The 16,744-nt window shown below is 32.5% G+C and overlaps 2 protein-coding genes across 14 annotated transcripts; both read right to left on the bottom strand.

Annotated features, from left to right (window-relative positions):
• Positions 1-548: 548 nt before the first annotated feature.
• Positions 549-1,994, bottom strand: LOC111279637 (large ribosomal subunit protein uL6-like). Its single transcript, XM_022866610.2, has 3 exons — positions 1,536-1,994; positions 975-1,097; positions 549-840 (listed from the first exon to the last, which is right to left on the bottom strand). The coding sequence occupies exons 1-3, from the start codon at positions 1,908-1,910 to the stop codon at positions 754-756; spliced, it is 585 nt and encodes a 194-aa protein (XP_022722345.2). The 5' UTR covers positions 1,911-1,994; the 3' UTR covers positions 549-753.
• A 3,315-nt stretch (positions 1,995-5,309) lies between these two features.
• Positions 5,310-14,244, bottom strand: LOC111279602 (nuclear pore complex protein NUP98A-like). Of its 13 annotated transcripts, none has more exons than XR_016329109.1 (17): positions 13,868-14,237; positions 13,414-13,646; positions 11,857-12,915; positions 11,447-11,674; positions 11,087-11,350; positions 10,709-10,936; positions 10,349-10,612; positions 9,927-10,154; positions 9,124-9,830; positions 8,380-8,458; positions 8,242-8,290; positions 7,884-8,022; positions 7,599-7,715; positions 7,294-7,471; positions 6,650-6,691; positions 6,286-6,498; positions 5,310-6,190 (listed from the first exon to the last, which is right to left on the bottom strand). XR_016329109.1 is itself a non-coding variant. In XM_089746258.1 (17 exons), the coding sequence occupies exons 3-17, from the start codon at positions 12,725-12,727 to the stop codon at positions 5,499-5,501; spliced, it is 3,993 nt and encodes a 1,330-aa protein (XP_089602384.1). In that variant the 5' UTR covers positions 12,728-12,915; positions 13,576-13,646; positions 13,868-14,188; the 3' UTR covers positions 5,310-5,498. The 13 variants fall into 13 exon arrangements, 12 of the variants coding, with proteins under 12 accessions (XP_089602384.1, XP_089602381.1, XP_089602382.1 ...); XM_089746258.1 differs by lacking the exon at positions 6,286-6,498 and having other exon boundaries at positions 9,124-9,383; positions 9,477-9,830; positions 13,576-13,646; positions 13,868-14,188; XM_089746255.1 differs by lacking the exon at positions 6,286-6,498 and having other exon boundaries at positions 8,248-8,290; positions 13,868-14,244.
• Between the last annotated feature and the right edge of the window lie 2,500 nt (positions 14,245-16,744).

Raw genomic sequence — 16,744 nt, 5'->3', positions numbered from 1 at the left:
GTGCCAGAGTTGCTAACGGTACTGGAATTTATTAATTTCCTAATTCTCAACCTAAGAATTGTCCTATTGCAGCTCAAGCACTCACCATCACCCATTTCAAGTTTCAGCTCAATTTTCACTCTAACTACCGTCTCTCGAAAATTAGTAAGATGAAATAGGAGTTCGTCAACCAGCTGGAGCCTGGTTGAACAAATAAAAACTAGCAACTACAGAGAACTGACCAACAGAGCAAACAAGTATCTGGAACCACTGTTATCAGACAGTAATCGCAGAGGCGGAAAAAATGAAAGTGGACTCCTTATATACAAAATAAATTGAAGTCAATAACAATGAACCAAGAATATGATGAATTTACCAGTAGCATCTGTCGCAGCTAAACTGCATTGACCGTACGTTAGATTCTGACAACCTCATACTGTGAAATCGATTCAATTTCAAAAATCTGTATGTCAGAGTCTGCAGAATTCAAACTCTAAAAGAGTTGGCACTTAAGCAAATTGCAGAAAATGAAATTTGTTGAGGAAGAATTCTATAAACCAACACAACACTTTAAACGGCAACAAAATATAATTAGAGCACTAAAGATCAAACAGATATTCAAAATTTTCAACACAACACTTAAAATGGCAATAAGATCCTGTATTCAGCAGCTGAAATCCAGGGAGAGGGGAAAGACAACAAAACCAAGGTCCCAAGATAATAATATGACAGAAAAATAAAATACCACTATAACTACAACTCAAGAGATAACAATCATTCATCTTCAACGACCCTGCCCTTCTCGCTAACATAGATACCATCAAGGAACTTTCTAATATCCTTGTTCTTCACATGGCATTTCTGTTCAAAATGAAGGTCAGAGAGTCGGATTATAAAAGCAAAGTTGAAAGCTATATATAAAACATGGACAAATACGAAATATTTGCGTAATGTGTCTACTGAGTGTTTAATAATCCTAAATAAGGAGAGAATACCTGGTTTATCAAAGCTGCGGATCGTGACACAAGTTCAATATCATTACCATCCAAAATGATCTCATCCTTAACTTTTTCAGATCGAACAATAGAAACCCCTTCCAACATATCCACTTTCCGAACCTGATGTACGCCAAAAAAAGAAGAACAAGCCATATTAATATGTCATAGAAATAAAATAAAATAAAATAAAATCTCGAATTCTTAAACAATAATAGTATGGCAATTCAAGTCTAAAAATGGTTCACATTTGGTTCCTTAAACCCTTGAACAGGAACAATTTGGTTTAAAAAGTAAAAGCAAGGGCTGCCCATTTCAATACATCAGTAAATAAATAACAGGTCAAGAACATGTAAGAATTTTAAGCTTCGATTAGGGGTGTTGGCATTCGGAACAAAGATGCATAACGTAGAAAAACAAACAAATGCTTACCTTAAATAAATAAATAAAAGAAATAAAATAACGGTAACAATCAGAATCGGGTTCAATATAAATATATGCATTAAAATATATTTAAAAAGGGAAGGGAAAGAGAGAGGGAGAGAGAGAGAAATAGGAGACCTTCTTCTCGCCAAGGAAGTTACGGATCTCAATGGACTTGCTGCCATTAGTGATGGAGGCGTTGATTGGAAAGTGAGCGTAGACGAACCTCATCTTGTAACGGTATCCCTTTGTGACGCCGGTGATGAGATTCTCAACGTGGCTGAGAGCAGTACGGATGGCGGCGCTGGTCTTCCTGGAGCCAAACCAAGCCTCAATCCTGAGCTTGCGCTTGCCAGTCTCCTCGTCCTTGATGAGATGGAAGTCAAGGTTGAGGTGCTTAAAGTTGCGGGTGAGCTTACCCCTGGGGCCCTCAACCTCGATCATCTTGGCCTTCACTTTGATATTAACCCCATCGGGGATGTCCATTGTCTCCGAGGAGAGTATGGTCTTCATCTTCTCTTTACTCTCTGCTTCCTCTCTTAGGCGGCCCACCCAACATTCACTTTGTAAAAACCCTAACCCTAGCGACCTTATATCGAAATCCATTTGTACATTTGAAATTACTAATATACGGCACCCTCCCCTTCACTGCATAGTGTCACGTGCAATAATTTATTTATTATTATTTTTTTATTTTTTTGCATTTTAAGTTTATTTTATTTTTTTTTCATATTTTTTACTTTTTTTGCCATGATTTTTCCAATTGTTTTAGGATCCATTCTACCAAGTTTTTTTTTTTTTTTTAATATAGCCTTTAAATAAATTTTATTCCTTCACGAAACTTAATCCCGGTGTCATACGGTGGCTTTCATTTCTCTTATTCTTTTAAAAAATTTTAATTTTTTATTTTTCTATGTACGTTCTTTAAATTGTGCTACGTGACACTTGTTTGTTTCTATTTTTTTATTTTATTTTTTTAATATTTAATAAATATTTTTAAAAATTTTATTTTTTAGGTAGGATCCACATTATTCTAAAATTTTTTATTTTTAGATTTACTTTTTAAAATTTTTTAATACGTATTTTTTTGTGTGACACACATTTAATATTAAGGGTATGCTGTGAATTTATATATTTTTTATATATAATAAATAATTTATTTGATTTTAAATTCTTTTTTTTTCACTCATTTTCCTTTTTTTAGTTTAAAAATCTTTCTTAAGGTGTTGCATTTTTTCTCTTTTGTAATTATTTTTAATTTTTATATATTAAATAAATTTTTTTAAGATTTTAAATTTTTTTATTTCGCAAACTTGATATCAAAGATATACAATTTGTTAAGTTATTCTTTTATCATTTTTCAAATTTACTTTTTCTGTTTTTTTAATATTTATTTTTTTTAATATTTAATATTTGTAATGTGAGACTCATGTGATATTATTGATTAAGAAAGTTATTTCATTTTTTTTATTTTTAATAAGAATTAACTTGAAACAAGTCGAGTTATTTAAAAAAAAGTTCGTTAAAAGTGTATTTATAATGTTTTACCCTTATTTATTTCAAAGTATATATAAAAATATATTTTATTATTTATTTAATTTATACATATATTTATATATATGTTTTGTGCTAATAAAGTTATTTCTATCTTAATTAAATAAATTAATATTTTAAAATCAATATGAGGTGTCAATGTTGAGTTGTGAGTTTTTTTTTTCATTTTTTTTTATTTTGTATTTATTTTTTTATTAGATATATTTTATGAAAAAAAAAGATCAATTAAAATATTCGCATATCATTTTCATTTATTTATTATTTATTTTTTTAATTAGATAAATTTTATAAAAAATTTAATAGTGAATAGAAATGATAAACAAATAATTTTTACTCACAGCAATACTCAGCATTTTTCTAGTTTATATATAAGTATTACTATTAAATTTAGTATCCTTGCTTTACTATTTTTTTTTCTTTTTTACCCTAAAAAGTATAACGAAGGGACACAATATCCTTGTGACTTAGCCTTTTATTATTTTATTATATTTTATTTAAAATTTTTAAATAGGTTTATTAATTAAATATAATAAATATTTTTTTATAATTATATATTATAAAATAATTAATAAACAAATAACTAAAAATCGAATAAATGCATAAATAAATAATATATTATATTTTTAGTAATTTTAACTATTTATTAGATAAATTAGCAAATAATAAATAATTTAAAATTTATTATATATAAAAAATTTAATCTAATGTATTTAATGGTATTTTTAAAATTTATATTTCACTTAACTGTTACTATTGCTTTTATATCAAAACATTTATATTATCATTTATTTTAATTTCATAATTATAGTAATTAATTTCATTGTTACCAATTTTTTAATTTTATTGAAATTAATCTCATCGTTCATCCAAATAGACCCATAGTATCATTACTATCATAAATTACATTTCATTTTAAATTTTAAAATATTTTATCTATTAATATTTTTACATTATAAAATTTTCTTATGAAAACTATTTTTATTTTATTTTATTAATTAAAAAAAGGTACATGTATCAATCTTTTAATTCAAATTGTGTAAATAAAAATTTATAATGACACAATATCAAATACTAACTCTTTTACTATTTACATTGTTTGTTTAAATTATAAAATTATTTTTCTTTGTGGTCTACAAATTTGTAGTGTTATAATCCAAAAAATCTTACAATTTATTAAAGTGCAAAAATTTGTCAATTTCACTATTTATTTTAGTAATTATGTTTTATCTATTACTTTATTGCTTTGACTAAAATAATAAAAAAATTCTTAAACTTTACTATTTTATTTAGATAAATTCTTTTATTTTTTAAATATGACATTTATCTTTAATTTGAACACAAATAAATTTTTAATTTTTAATTTGTATTCAAATAAGTACTTAACATTTAATTTGTATTTTAATAATTTTTTAATTTTTAATTTATACTTAAATAAACTTTTAATATAAATTAATATTTTGTTTGAAATAATAACTTATTTAAATATAAATCAAAGAAGAAGGTTGGTTTATTTATGTATAATAAATATACAATAGTTTTTTTAAAAAAATAATAATAATTTTAGGACTTTTTTAGTGCGGAATGAATGTTACATGATCCAATGCGTTTCCCTAACTCAAAAACGTCCACAGCTGGTTTGTTTTTATTTATGCCCAATACTTTAAATTTACCTACGGCTGACCCAATACTTTAAATTTCCCCGTCCCAAAGAATGCCCACAGGTGGCACAGTGTTTTTATTTACGGCCCAATACTTTAAATTTAATACAGCTGACCCGATACTTTAAATTTCCCTCACTGAAAGAATTGTCCACAGCTAGCTTGCTACAGTGTTTTTATTTTAGACCTAATTCTTTAAGGTTAATGCGGCTGGCTTGCGACAATGTTTTTATTTAAGATCCAACATTTTAAATTTAATAAAGCTCTTTGATTGGCCCATATAACGTAATAAATAAATAAATTCTGATGTTTTCAGTTTAATATTTCATTAGTTTTGATAGTATTGATTTTTTTTTTATATATTTTCGTTATTTTTGAGAGTAACTATAAGTAGTGGTAATGATACTGGATAACAATATTCCTAGTGAGAAGGAACATACATATTCAGTCCAAAAAAAGAAAGAAGAAAATTATACAAACAGATAGCAACACCTCCTAAACATATCTATGTATGTATGATTGAAACATGAACATAACAGACTTCAATTCAAAATTCAAAGCCGGAGGAAACATTTTCATGTGAAAAAGCACTAACATCAGATCTCCCTCCTGACCAGCAGTTTCCCTGATATGTCAATTCAGAAGTAACATGTTGAAAGAGTTGAAAAGAGAAAGAAAAATACAAAAACAAAACCAATACTCAGCAAGAACGAAAATAAATAAACTACTAGACGACAACAATTCATGTGTTACTCCGATGACACAACTCAAAAGTCAACAACAATACCACAATTGGGCAATCTCTATACAATTCAAATCAACTCTTCATGGGGACAAAACATTAAGGCCAGCCAAAACTTGGCAGGAAGCAAACAGTGTCCCCATCTTATCAGCAATCGAGAACAGAGCACATTTCTGAGTAATCTTTCTCTTCGTCTTCCAATTTGTAGATGCTGAAGTGATTGACCCTGAACTTCCATTCTTCTTTGATGGGATCATAGGACAGAAACTCTGCTCCTTGGTCCTCAGCCTTCCTCTTAAGAATTTTCTTAAAAATCTCGGCTTGTGGCCCTTCCATGTACTGGCATCCGGTCTTTTTATCAAAGCATTTGATATTGAGAAGTGTTACCTCTGCAGGTTTATTAAGACCTTGTCCAACAGGAGGTTTCTTGCTGTCATCCATGTAAACAATCACCTCACGGTTGTTGAACTGGACAAGTGACTCCAGATCAAGATGTCCCACATCTGTCTCACCCAGGAACTTGACGCTTCCATAATCATGCCGCCCAACCACAAAGTCCTTGACATGGCGACAGTACCCTGGTTCAGCCCTTTCCTTGGCTGCCAGTTCTTGGGTTCGAGGTTCTGTATAGTAGTCAGACCGCCGGAGCTTTGGCATTAGAGCCTCAATGTCAGCCCCATGCTCATAGACAATAGCATCCTCGACAGCTCTGTGGCCACTGATCTTCATGTAAGAGTCCTCTTTTTGAACAGAATGATCATCATGGACTCCATTAGCTTTCTGGTTACCTCTGACAGGATGACTTGGCTCCTTCACAAGGCCATATTCAACTGGATTTTCTACAATGATCATATCAATCAAAAGAAATTAAACAGTACCAGTAATGCCAGCAAGCCATTTTATAATGATCCTAAGTTCATCTGAAAGTTATTACCGATCTTTATCACAAATAGAATCACCGTTGCAGAAAGGCGAAAAGATTACGTTAATGCTTTGCCTTGTCCCATATGAATATCAGAAACTCCAAAGAAAAGGAATAGACAAGAGGCTACCCTGTTTCTGTTTCTGAAAGTCTAGCACAGAGTTATAAAACAGACTACGGAGAAACTGCAGGAGCTACAGATAGTTCCTAAATCAAGCCATGGAACTGGAGATGGGAGGAAATGTTTTATGACCCATGCAATTTTCACATCATAAAACACTAAATCAAAGAAACTATTTTTGTGACATAAAATTAATAAAATGGCAAAACAGGAAATTAAAGTTGATTATAATTTCATGTAAAAGATACTACTTACTATCTTTCTCTTCAGCTTTGGAGCCATCACCAGAAATTTTGCCTAAATGAAAAGGATGCTCCAAAGAATCAGCCACAAGAAGTCAAAAATCAATGTAATCAGACCATAAAAAAAATACTCACATAATCCATACATCTGAAAACAAAATCACAGCATTTTCTCAGTGCAATAAGAATATTGTAATGGCACCAGAAACATTACTTCTAACAATAGAAGGCATTACCATCTTTTCCCTTGGCCAATTGGTATTTATTGGTTAGCTCATTAGTTTGATTATAATCCAAGGGTTTTTGTATGTAAGTGTTTGTGCATATGTTTGAGAGAAACAGAGAGAACAGAAACACAACAGACTACAAAGAGAATCAATAGCATAACAAAAAAATACTCTCACTACCGACTTCTCAAAGATTAAATGCTATTAGCAAGGGCCTTAGAATCAATAGCATTTTTTGAATCGCAGAACACATTAGATTGTCAAATGGTGGTAGGTAACACATGGAAAGAAGAAACAAAGCCTGCAAAAAGTTAAAATGCTTCAAAGCAATCAACTTTCGCCCCTATCTATAAGCTTTTGTTCAAATCCTAATTAATTCACTTAGTCCCACCAACGGAATGCAGATGAGCTCGAAAGAGTCTTACGGTACCATTCTCGTGCACTAGAGTGGATGAATCCTTCAATGGTGATGCCATCTCTGCAGAATCTCCTGAAGGCCAATTTTTTGTGGGATGAATAACCAGAGCACTTGGGTCTTCCCTAGGAATAAAAACAGCATCAACCTTAGGTGTGCTGGGTGTCTCTTCATCATCACTGAAAAATGGAACCTGCATATATCGATTAACAAATGAAACAAACACATGTTAGAACTGTTACCTCATATGGAAAGCAATTTAATAATATTTTAAATCAGAAGATTAGAGTTACTACTTTAACAAGAGGCAGTACCCCCACCTTCAGACTATCATTATTAGAATGATATTTCCTTGCAGGCAGCCTAATCCGCCTTTGTGAAAGGTATCGAGAAGTCAATAAGGGTGATATTCTAACAGGAGCAGGTTTGTCCACGACCTGATAAATTCATTACCAGTCAACCAATTAATACTATTATATTTTAATTTACAACAAAATCATTGGCAATACTAGCATGAAGAGACAGAGAACGCTCTACAGCAAATAAATAAAACAGTAGATCAAACTCAAAGCCTTAGAGTAACTAAAGTAAGGTCAGAAAGTTACAGGCATGCTTGAAATCCCATATTGAACAGATGCTGAAGTCCCAGCCCGACCAATTGACATTTGAGGCATTGCAGGGAGTGTTCCATAGGGGTTTGTGATAGTCACGGGTTGTACTACAGCAGCACTCTGTGTAGAAGACCTGTCAAACAGAAGAGCATGCAGGATTAAGCTCCAAAATATAATCATATAACTATTTGGATAACCATGGATAGAACTTGTTCTGGCATACTTTTGCATGCACATATAGAAAGGTACAAGAAAAAATTATATTAGTAACAGATATGCAGAAGCTTCTAGCCATGTATAAGGATATGTACAAGTGCCAGTGAAAACAAAACTAAAATCCAAAGGATATTACACATACGACAGGCCAATATTACTCTGACCAAAAATGCTTGATCCACCACCTATAAAGCCCAGCAACATCATTATAGTCAGCATCATCATAGAAAGCTCAAACATTCAATGATAATATTCAAAATAAAACTTCTACTACCTGATTGATTCTGACCAAAATTGCTAAAGCTGAAAGCACCACTGCTCTGAGCTGGCTGAAAAGGTGAAGCAAAAGAGGGCTGCACAAACAGTCGATCAAACTCTGAGCTTAAGGCTCAGAAACAGTTAAGAAAAGCATTTGTGTTTACATGAGACTCATGCACAAACCTAGAGAGTATTATTGCAAATTAAAACTAGCAGAACTCCTAAAATCATAAAGCAACGCATATTTTTCATAAAATATTTGAAACGCATTTCAATCAACAAGTATACATGAAATTAAAATATCACTCCGCATTAACCCTGACATTGAGATATGCAGAAGCTATCCTCATAAAAATATCAATTATGACTCTTCATTCAACAAAAAAGATAGGCTTCCAAATCTGGCAAGATAAAAAATTCTTATTTGGATCTTTATTAATTATATAATACAGAATCAAATAGCTGGCTCTTATCAGCAATTAAATCAGATATCTAGTCCACTTCCCAATCAATCATGCACGACAGGGCTCAACATTGGATAATTAGTTTGAATTCTCAATTCAATAAAAGAAGAAATGCAAATAATTCTGCATCACTCGAAAAGCATGATGAAAATGTACAGAAACAGAATACTTAGATCAAAGTTAAAGACTAAAGCAACAAATATTGTAGCTTCATTCTATAATCAAATGACATGAGCAAAGGATCATAAATATGATGAAAAAGCCGTATGATTGTAAAGATTTCATGCATTGCTTACAGTTGTTGGGCCGAACCCAGCTGGGTTGCTAGAAGAAGCCAATGATAGAGAGCTTGAAAACATATTCCCACTAAACCCAGTGGAAGGTGTGTTGAAAATGCTTGTTTGACCAAAGTTACCAGTATTCTGTCCAAAGGTAGAGGTCACCTGCCCAAAAGCATTGCCTGTCTGCCCAATTGCAGCAGTAGAAGTGAACAGAGGGGATGTCTGACTGCTGCTAAAATTTAAACCAGTAGCAAATGCAGGAGTTGTTGCCGGAGCTACACCAGCATAAAAAATGGATGGTGAAGATGAAAATGGAGTGATAGACGAACTAAAAAGTGATGAACCAGTTCCAAATGTAGGAGTTGTACCAAAAATGGATGGTGAAGTTGAAAAAGAAAGAGTGACAGACAAATTAAAGAATGATGAACCAGTTCCAAATGTAGGAGTTGAAGATGAACTAAATATTGAAGTTGTTGTTGACGAAGTTGGGCCAAAAAGGCTTGATGATGTTGATTGAAAAGGATTTGATGTAGCAGTCGAGGATGTGAGACCTGTACTATTAAAGGATGGAGGCTTTGGACTAAATGGATTGGTACTAGTGCCGAAGAAAGGATTTACAGATGTTTGACCAAATGTTGAAGAAGAGCCAAAAGGATTTGTGGGTGCAGCTGACACACCAAAGCCAATCCCTCCAGAAGGCTGAGCAGCTGGCTGTGGTCCACCTGAAATTTCAAATTAATACAGCAAGGTAGTCAAAGTCAAGCACAGAAAAGAAGAATGATTAACTTTCAGGGTTTTGCAATATTTTACGAAGGTACCTTTATCTCCTAACTGATAATCCTCCCATCTCAGCTGCTCATGACTTTTATCTTTATAGACAGGCATCGCTGATATTGACTCCAACTTTCCAGCTGGCTGTGTACTACTCCCACTATCTGCTTCAGCTGTAGGTGTGTAAGGAGCTACTCTACTTCCCCCACGTTGACACCCAAATGGTGACTGGCCAAAGCTGGTGCTTCCATATGCCGGTGCAGAAGATTGAGTTCCTACATGAGAACTCAAAAGAATTTAATTATATATATATATACACACACACACACATATATATATATATATATAGATGTAGATATGAACTTCCTAGTACTCAAAAGGTGGAAGCCTACGAAAATATATATTTTCTCCCAAACTGTATTAAGTAATTTCAAAGTTTATTATTAATCGTGGAGACTTGATTACTCACCAAAAGGACAACTCTGGGCTCCAAATGTAGTGGCTCCAAAAGGACTACATGTTGATTGAAAAGGATTTGATGTAGCAATCAAGGATGTGAGACCTATACTATTAAAGGATGGAGGCTTTGGACTAAATGGACTCGTACTAGTGCCGAAGAAAGGATTTACAGATGTTTGACCAAATGTTGAAGAAGAGCCAAAAGGACTTGTGGGTGCAGCTGACACACCAAAGCCAATCCCTCCAGAAGGCTGAGCAGCTGGCTGTGGTCCACCTGAAATTTCAAATTAATACAGCAAGGTAGTCAAAGTCAAGCACAGAAAAGAAGAATGATTAACTTTCAGGGTTTTGCAATATTTTACGAAGGTACCTTTATCTCCTAACCGATAATCCTCCCATCTCAGCTCCTCATGACTTTTATCTTTATAAACAGGCATCGCTGATATTGACTCCAACTTTCCAGCTGGCTGTGTACTACTCCCACTATCTGCTTCAGTTGTAGGTGTGTAAGGAGCTACTCTACTTCCCCCACGTTGACACCCAAATGGTGACTGGCCAAAGCTGGTGCTTCCATATGCCGGTGCAGAAGATTGAGTTCCTACATGAGAACTCAAAAGAATTTAATTATATATAGATATGAACTTCCTAGTACTCAAAAGGTGGAAGCCTATGAAAATATATATTTTCTCCCAAACTGTATTAAGTAATTTCAAAGTTTATAATTAATCGTGGAGACTTGATTACTCACCAAAAGGACAACTCTGGGCTCCAAATGTAGTGGTTCCAAAAGGACTACATGTCGATTGAAAAGGATTTGATGTAACAGTCGAGGATGTGAGACCTGTACTATTAAAGGATGGAGGCTTTGGACTAAATGGATTGGTACTAGTGCCGGAGAAAGGATTTACAGATGTTTGACCAAATGTTGAAGAAGAGCCAAAAGGACTTGTGGGTGCAGCTGACACACCAAAGCCAATCCCTCCAGAAGGCTGAGCAGCTGGCTGTGGTCCACCTGAAATTTCAAATTAATACAGCAAGGTAGTCAAAGTCAAGCACAGAAAAGAAGAATGATTAACTTTCAGGGTTTTGCAATATTTTACGAAGGCACCTTTATCTCCTAACTGATAATCCTCCCATCTCAGCTCCTCATGACTTTTATCTTTACAAACAGGCATCGCTGATATTGACTCCAACTTTCCAGCTGGCTGTGTACTACTCCCACTATCTGCTTCAGCTGTAGGTGTGTAAGGAGCTACTCTACTTCCCCCACGTTGACCCCCAAATGGTGACTGGCCAAAGCTGGTGCTTCCAAATGCCGGTGCAGAAGATTGAGTTCCTACATGAGAACTCAAAAGAATTTAATTATATATATATATATATATATATATATAGATATAGATATAGATATGAACTTCCTAGTACTCAAAAGGTGGAAGCTTATGAAAATATATATTTTTTCCCAAACTGTATTAAGTAATTTCAAAGTTTATAATTAATCATGGAGACTTGATTACTCACCAAAAGGACAACTCTGGGCTCCAAATGTAGTGGTTCCAAAAGGACTACTACCAAATGCTGGTGTTGACTGGCCAAAAGCTGGGCTAGACCCAAAGCTGAATGAAGGAGTAGAAGATGCTCCAAAAGCAGGAGTGCTTGAACCCCAATAAACAGAACTTGAAGCTCCAAAAGCAGAAGTGCTGGAAGTGCCAAAAGCAGGTATGCTCGATGCTCCAAATGTGCCTCCTGTTCCAAAGACTGGGGAATTAGACACACCAAATGCAGTTCCAGTGCTCCCAAATGCTGGACATCCAGTTGAACCAAAGGCAGGGGTGCTCGTGGCACCGAAGGCAGGGGTACTTGTGGCACCGAAAGCAGGGGTGCTTGTGGCACCAAAGGCAGGGGTACTGGAACCAAATGCAGACTGAGTTGAACCAAAAGAAGCAGAGGAACCAAATATACCACTACCAGATGCAGGCTGTGATTGCTGCATCGTGCCTCCTGTTCCAAAGACTGGGGAATTAGAGACACCAAATGCAGTTCCAGTGCTCCCAAATGCTGGACTTCCAGTTAAACCAAAGGGAGGGGTGCTCGTGGCACCGAAAGCAGGCATGCTCGTGGCACCGAAGGCAGGGGTACTTGTGGCACCGAAAGCAGGGGTGCTTGTGGCACCAAAGGCAGGGGTACTGGAACCAAATGCAGACTGAGTTGAACCAAAAGAAGCAGAGGAACCAAATATACCACTACCAAATGCAGGCTGTGATTGCTGCATCATGCCTCCTGTTCCAAAGACTGGGGAATTAGAGACACTAAATGCAGTTCCAGTGCTCCCAAATGCTGGACTTCCAGTTGAACCAAAGGGAGGGGTGCTTGTGGCACCAAAAGCAGGCATGCTCGTGGCACCGAAGGCAGGGGTACTGGAACCAAATACAGACTGAGTTGAACCAAAAGGAGCAGAGGAACCAAATATACCAGTACCAAATGCAGGCTATGATTGCTGCATTGTGCTTCCAAAAAGACTTGATTGAGTAGGAGTAGACCCAAAGCCAAATGCAGGCTTCTGACCAAAAACAGAAGACCCTATCCAAAAAGAAAGTTATCAGTTTAATACCGAGGAAAGGAAACCAAGTTACACAAGAGCTAATGACTAAAAAGTCAACACATGCATAAAATTTAAAGTAGATTACCAAACTTAGCAAATTAAATGTACATGAGAAATAACAATTGCTCCTTATGAAAAAGATGGCTCCCATTCAAGAATGAATAATGAAACAAACAAGTTAGTTTCTTACTAATGAAACACTAAATTCTTCCATTTCCACAAAATTAAAACTGCAACTAATGGTAATATCAATATGTATGTATGTATGTATGTATGTATACTCGTAAGCGTAACAACTCAAAGATCTACACATGTGGTATTAGAACACTAGGAATAAAGCATCACAAAATATCAAAAGACAAAAAGACATTAAAATCATATTCTCTAATATCTTTAAATAGAACAGAAATAATATGAAATGAAGGAGAACTGAATGATAATAACAGAAAAGAGAAAACATACATAAAAACACTTACCACCAAAAGATGATGATGAACTGCCAAAAGCAGGAGTAGAAGAACATAAAAGTCACTAGACACACGCTTCCAGTTTTAATAAAGAACAGAAGCAATCATACATTCATGGAAACATCAGCTCAACGAATTGAATTAAAATAAAATTTCCAGTAAATTTTCTACCAGACGGTTAGTTGCACCAAACATCTTCGCTTATATAGTTCTTCACTCCACAGCTCGTCCTTGATCTCAAACTGAGAAAAAAAACAAAAAAGAAGCAAAAAGCAAATTAAACAAACAGGAAAACTAAAATAACTGCGATAAACATGATGGCATGAACCAAACTTGGGATCCACTTTCCATTGAATTGGTTATCAAAACGGTAACGATTGAACTTTTTTTTTTTCCTTCTGATGCATTTATTTAAAATTAAAAAGAAAATAAAAAGTTGTGCAAAGAGAAAAGAAGAATATACCAGGAAAAAAAAAGGTGTTCAGTGCTTCAACGAATCGCGAATAAAACCCCTGCTATTATATGCACTTGCAATTGCGAAACCCATTATTAAAAAAAAAAAAAAAAAGGGAACCAGCGTATATTATCGAGCAGTGAAGCAGTGGGAGAGAAATAATAAATAAAGAGACGAGAAATTAACGTTTCAGAGAAAGAAAGCCTTTTCCGGGTCGTCTGAACCAGGAGGGAGAGAGAGAGAGAGAGTGGAAGTTTATCGTGTCGGAGAAATCAGAATTAGAAAGGATGGAGAGAGGGAGAGATTTAACCCCGGAAGGCGAAAAGACCCAAACAAAGGCCTGCAAGTGGACAAACCAGTATTTGGAGCTCCAGGTGTTAGCATTCAATTTTAAGATCAAACTAATTAATTAACATATTTGTTCATGCAACTACAGTTGATAAACAGTAGTACCTGTAATTTTATAGCAAAGATTAAGTTTTTTTCTTCCTTTTTTTCTAAACGATGGTTTCCATGTGTAGATATGGATTACTTAGAGGGAAAAAAAGGATCTTAACCAATTTTATTATAATTCTAAAAAACTTTCATCAAAAGTTTACAAGTTAAAAGTCTACTTAACTGTTAAACTACATTAATCTAATAAAATACGTAAAACTCACATATAAATGATTATAATTATTTAAGTTTTCGTTCATGTCTCATATTAAAACTAAATTTATTAATTTATTTTATTTAAATTATAAAATTATTTATTAATAATAGCCTATATTATAAAAAATTCAAATATTCTCACTTGAGTAATATTAATTAAGTTATTTGATTTTAAGAAAATATAATTTAAAAAATAAGATTCCAAACTGATTAATTTTATTTTGATGTGGCTATAATTTTAAAAATAATTTAGCTCTTGAGACAACATCTTAATAATTTTATCTAATAAGATCATTTTATCAATTTTTAAAACAACATATGCAAAAAAACTCCTGTTGATTTTCACTTCCTTTAAAAATTAGTTCGAAAAAATACATAATGTAAATCAAAACAAAATTCAAGGAAGATTATCAAAAAATGAATTGAACCAATAAAATAAAACAAATAGTTTATTTATTTGTATAAAATTCATTTCGTGAAACTCTAATACATGTGATAAGTGTAAAATAATATTTTTTCCTTTAAATGTGAGTTCATAAAAAAATTAATTTTTTTTTAAAATGCATTGTCAACAAATGATAATAATATGACCTTTAAAATCGATTATTTTTAGATTAATAATATTAGCTAAGATAATCAAACTAATATTTTAATTTAAAGTTAAATAACCAAACTAAATATTTGTCAAAATAAAATTATATTTCAACAACTTTCAATTTTACTTAAAACAAATTAAGATATTATAACATGTCTAAAACATTTTTGTATGGAAGAAAACCATATTAGCTATCATAAGGTACTATGCAACAAATTTATATTCTCATATATGATAAATTAAAATGATTAACAATTTATGCATTTATTATATAGTATAAAACATCCAAAAACTTTTACTCATGGCAAACATTAACTAATTATGATGACAATTACCCTAACAAACTGAAATTGTGAACAAAGGTCAATCAATGATCCAAACGAAAAAAACTTTAATCAAGTTAATAACTTTCTAGTCTTATCATTAATAATTAAAGCGCTTTATAAAAATTTTATCTTGGGCAAACTCATTTAGAAAAAAAAAACGTTATACCTTATATGTTTTCAACTAAAAATAATTGTGAATACAAAGACTTTTGAATATTTATCCCTTTTGGGTAGATAAATTGTTTAGATCTATGTATCTTTTCACTTCACAAAATGATTCATAATTATTTCTAAAATAAAAACATTCAAGCACCTTCTTTGGGCAGGTAACACATGTAGTAACCTAAAAACAATCCCCTAACAATATAAAAAATTTTATATTTATTTTAAAAATTTTACTAATTTTGTTATGTCCATTTATATATGTAATCACTCAAGGCAAGGTACTAATTTAAATAAACCTTTACGGATCACTAAAAGTAAATATTTAAAATGCCCAGTACCATTTTAAACACCTTAAAATTTTTTGTCATGTTCTATAATCATGCTATTAATCAACAAAAATACTTAGAATGTCATATTACCAATAATTGCTTCAACAATTAATAATGATTTTATTATGGCATGTCAATTCAAATATGACAATAAGAAATTTTAAAATTAAAAACTAACTTACCACAAAGAGTATCTACTAATACAAATACTTTATACTTATATGAGATTCAACAAATTTCAAATTTTTCATACCATAAATCTTAACATAATAAAATATGATAAATGTCAATAACAAATATTTTTTTAGATAATCATATACACACAATAACTATGGTACAAACCAATCTCATGGTCATGATAATGTTCATGTAAAGAATATTACATTTTCAATATCACCAAACATGAGCTGTGACATAAGTATTAAAGCAACCTAACCTAGCAAACCTTAACAACAATAAATTTCAGTCTAAACCTAGAAATTTACAAAACTAATTCTTTTACTTACTATTATAGACTGAAACTTTAATTAATATCCATTTTACTATCATAATTTAGTTTTATTATCCAGGATTTTAATAATAATAGTTATCATGTTCCATAATATCAAAGACAAACTCTAAGTACTTACTAAGAAATAAATTTTTATTTACTACTCTTTCAAAATATTATAATATCATAACTATAAAACAATTTAATTTTATGAAAACTTACTTGAATTAGTAAGTATTTAGTAAAAGTAAAAGATTTTAAAAACTAGTTTAAAAATTTATGTGAAGCAAATTCACTATATAATTATTTAACATATGATATTTATCTTGA

The sequence above is a fragment of the Durio zibethinus genome, chromosome 17 (genome assembly GCF_047325235.1).
Source record: "Durio zibethinus cultivar Kanyao isolate XHJ-2024 chromosome 17, ASM4732523v1, whole genome shotgun sequence".
NCBI classification, from domain to species: domain Eukaryota; kingdom Viridiplantae; phylum Streptophyta; class Magnoliopsida; order Malvales; family Malvaceae; genus Durio; species Durio zibethinus.
Note: the sequence above shows the minus strand (reverse complement) of the source record. Positions and strands in the feature narration are given on the sequence as shown.

Excerpts from the sequence above, each read along its gene's own strand:
- LOC111279637 (XM_022866610.2), bottom strand. The coding sequence starts at position 1,910 with ATGAAGACCATACTCTCCTCGGAGACAATGGACATCCCCGATGGGGTT. Across the intron at positions 1,098-1,535 it reads ACTTCCTTGGCGAGAAGAAG|GTTCGGAAAGTGGATATGTT; the intron begins GTCTCCTATTTC and ends GGCGTACATCAG. Across the intron at positions 841-974 it reads CCGCAGCTTTGATAAACCAG|AAATGCCATGTGAAGAACAA; the intron begins GTATTCTCTCCT and ends CATTTTGAACAG.
- LOC111279602 (XM_022866564.2), bottom strand. The coding sequence starts at position 12,727 with ATGCCTGCTTTTGGTGCCACAAGCACCCCTCCCTTTGGTTCAACTGGA. Across the intron at positions 10,937-11,086 it reads AGCCCAGAGTTGTCCTTTTG|GAACTCAATCTTCTGCACCG; the intron begins GTGAGTAATCAA and ends GTTCTCATGTAG. Across the intron at positions 8,291-8,379 it reads TTTTGGTCAGAATCAATCAG|GTGGTGGATCAAGCATTTTT; the intron begins GTAGTAGAAGTT and ends TGGGCTTTATAG.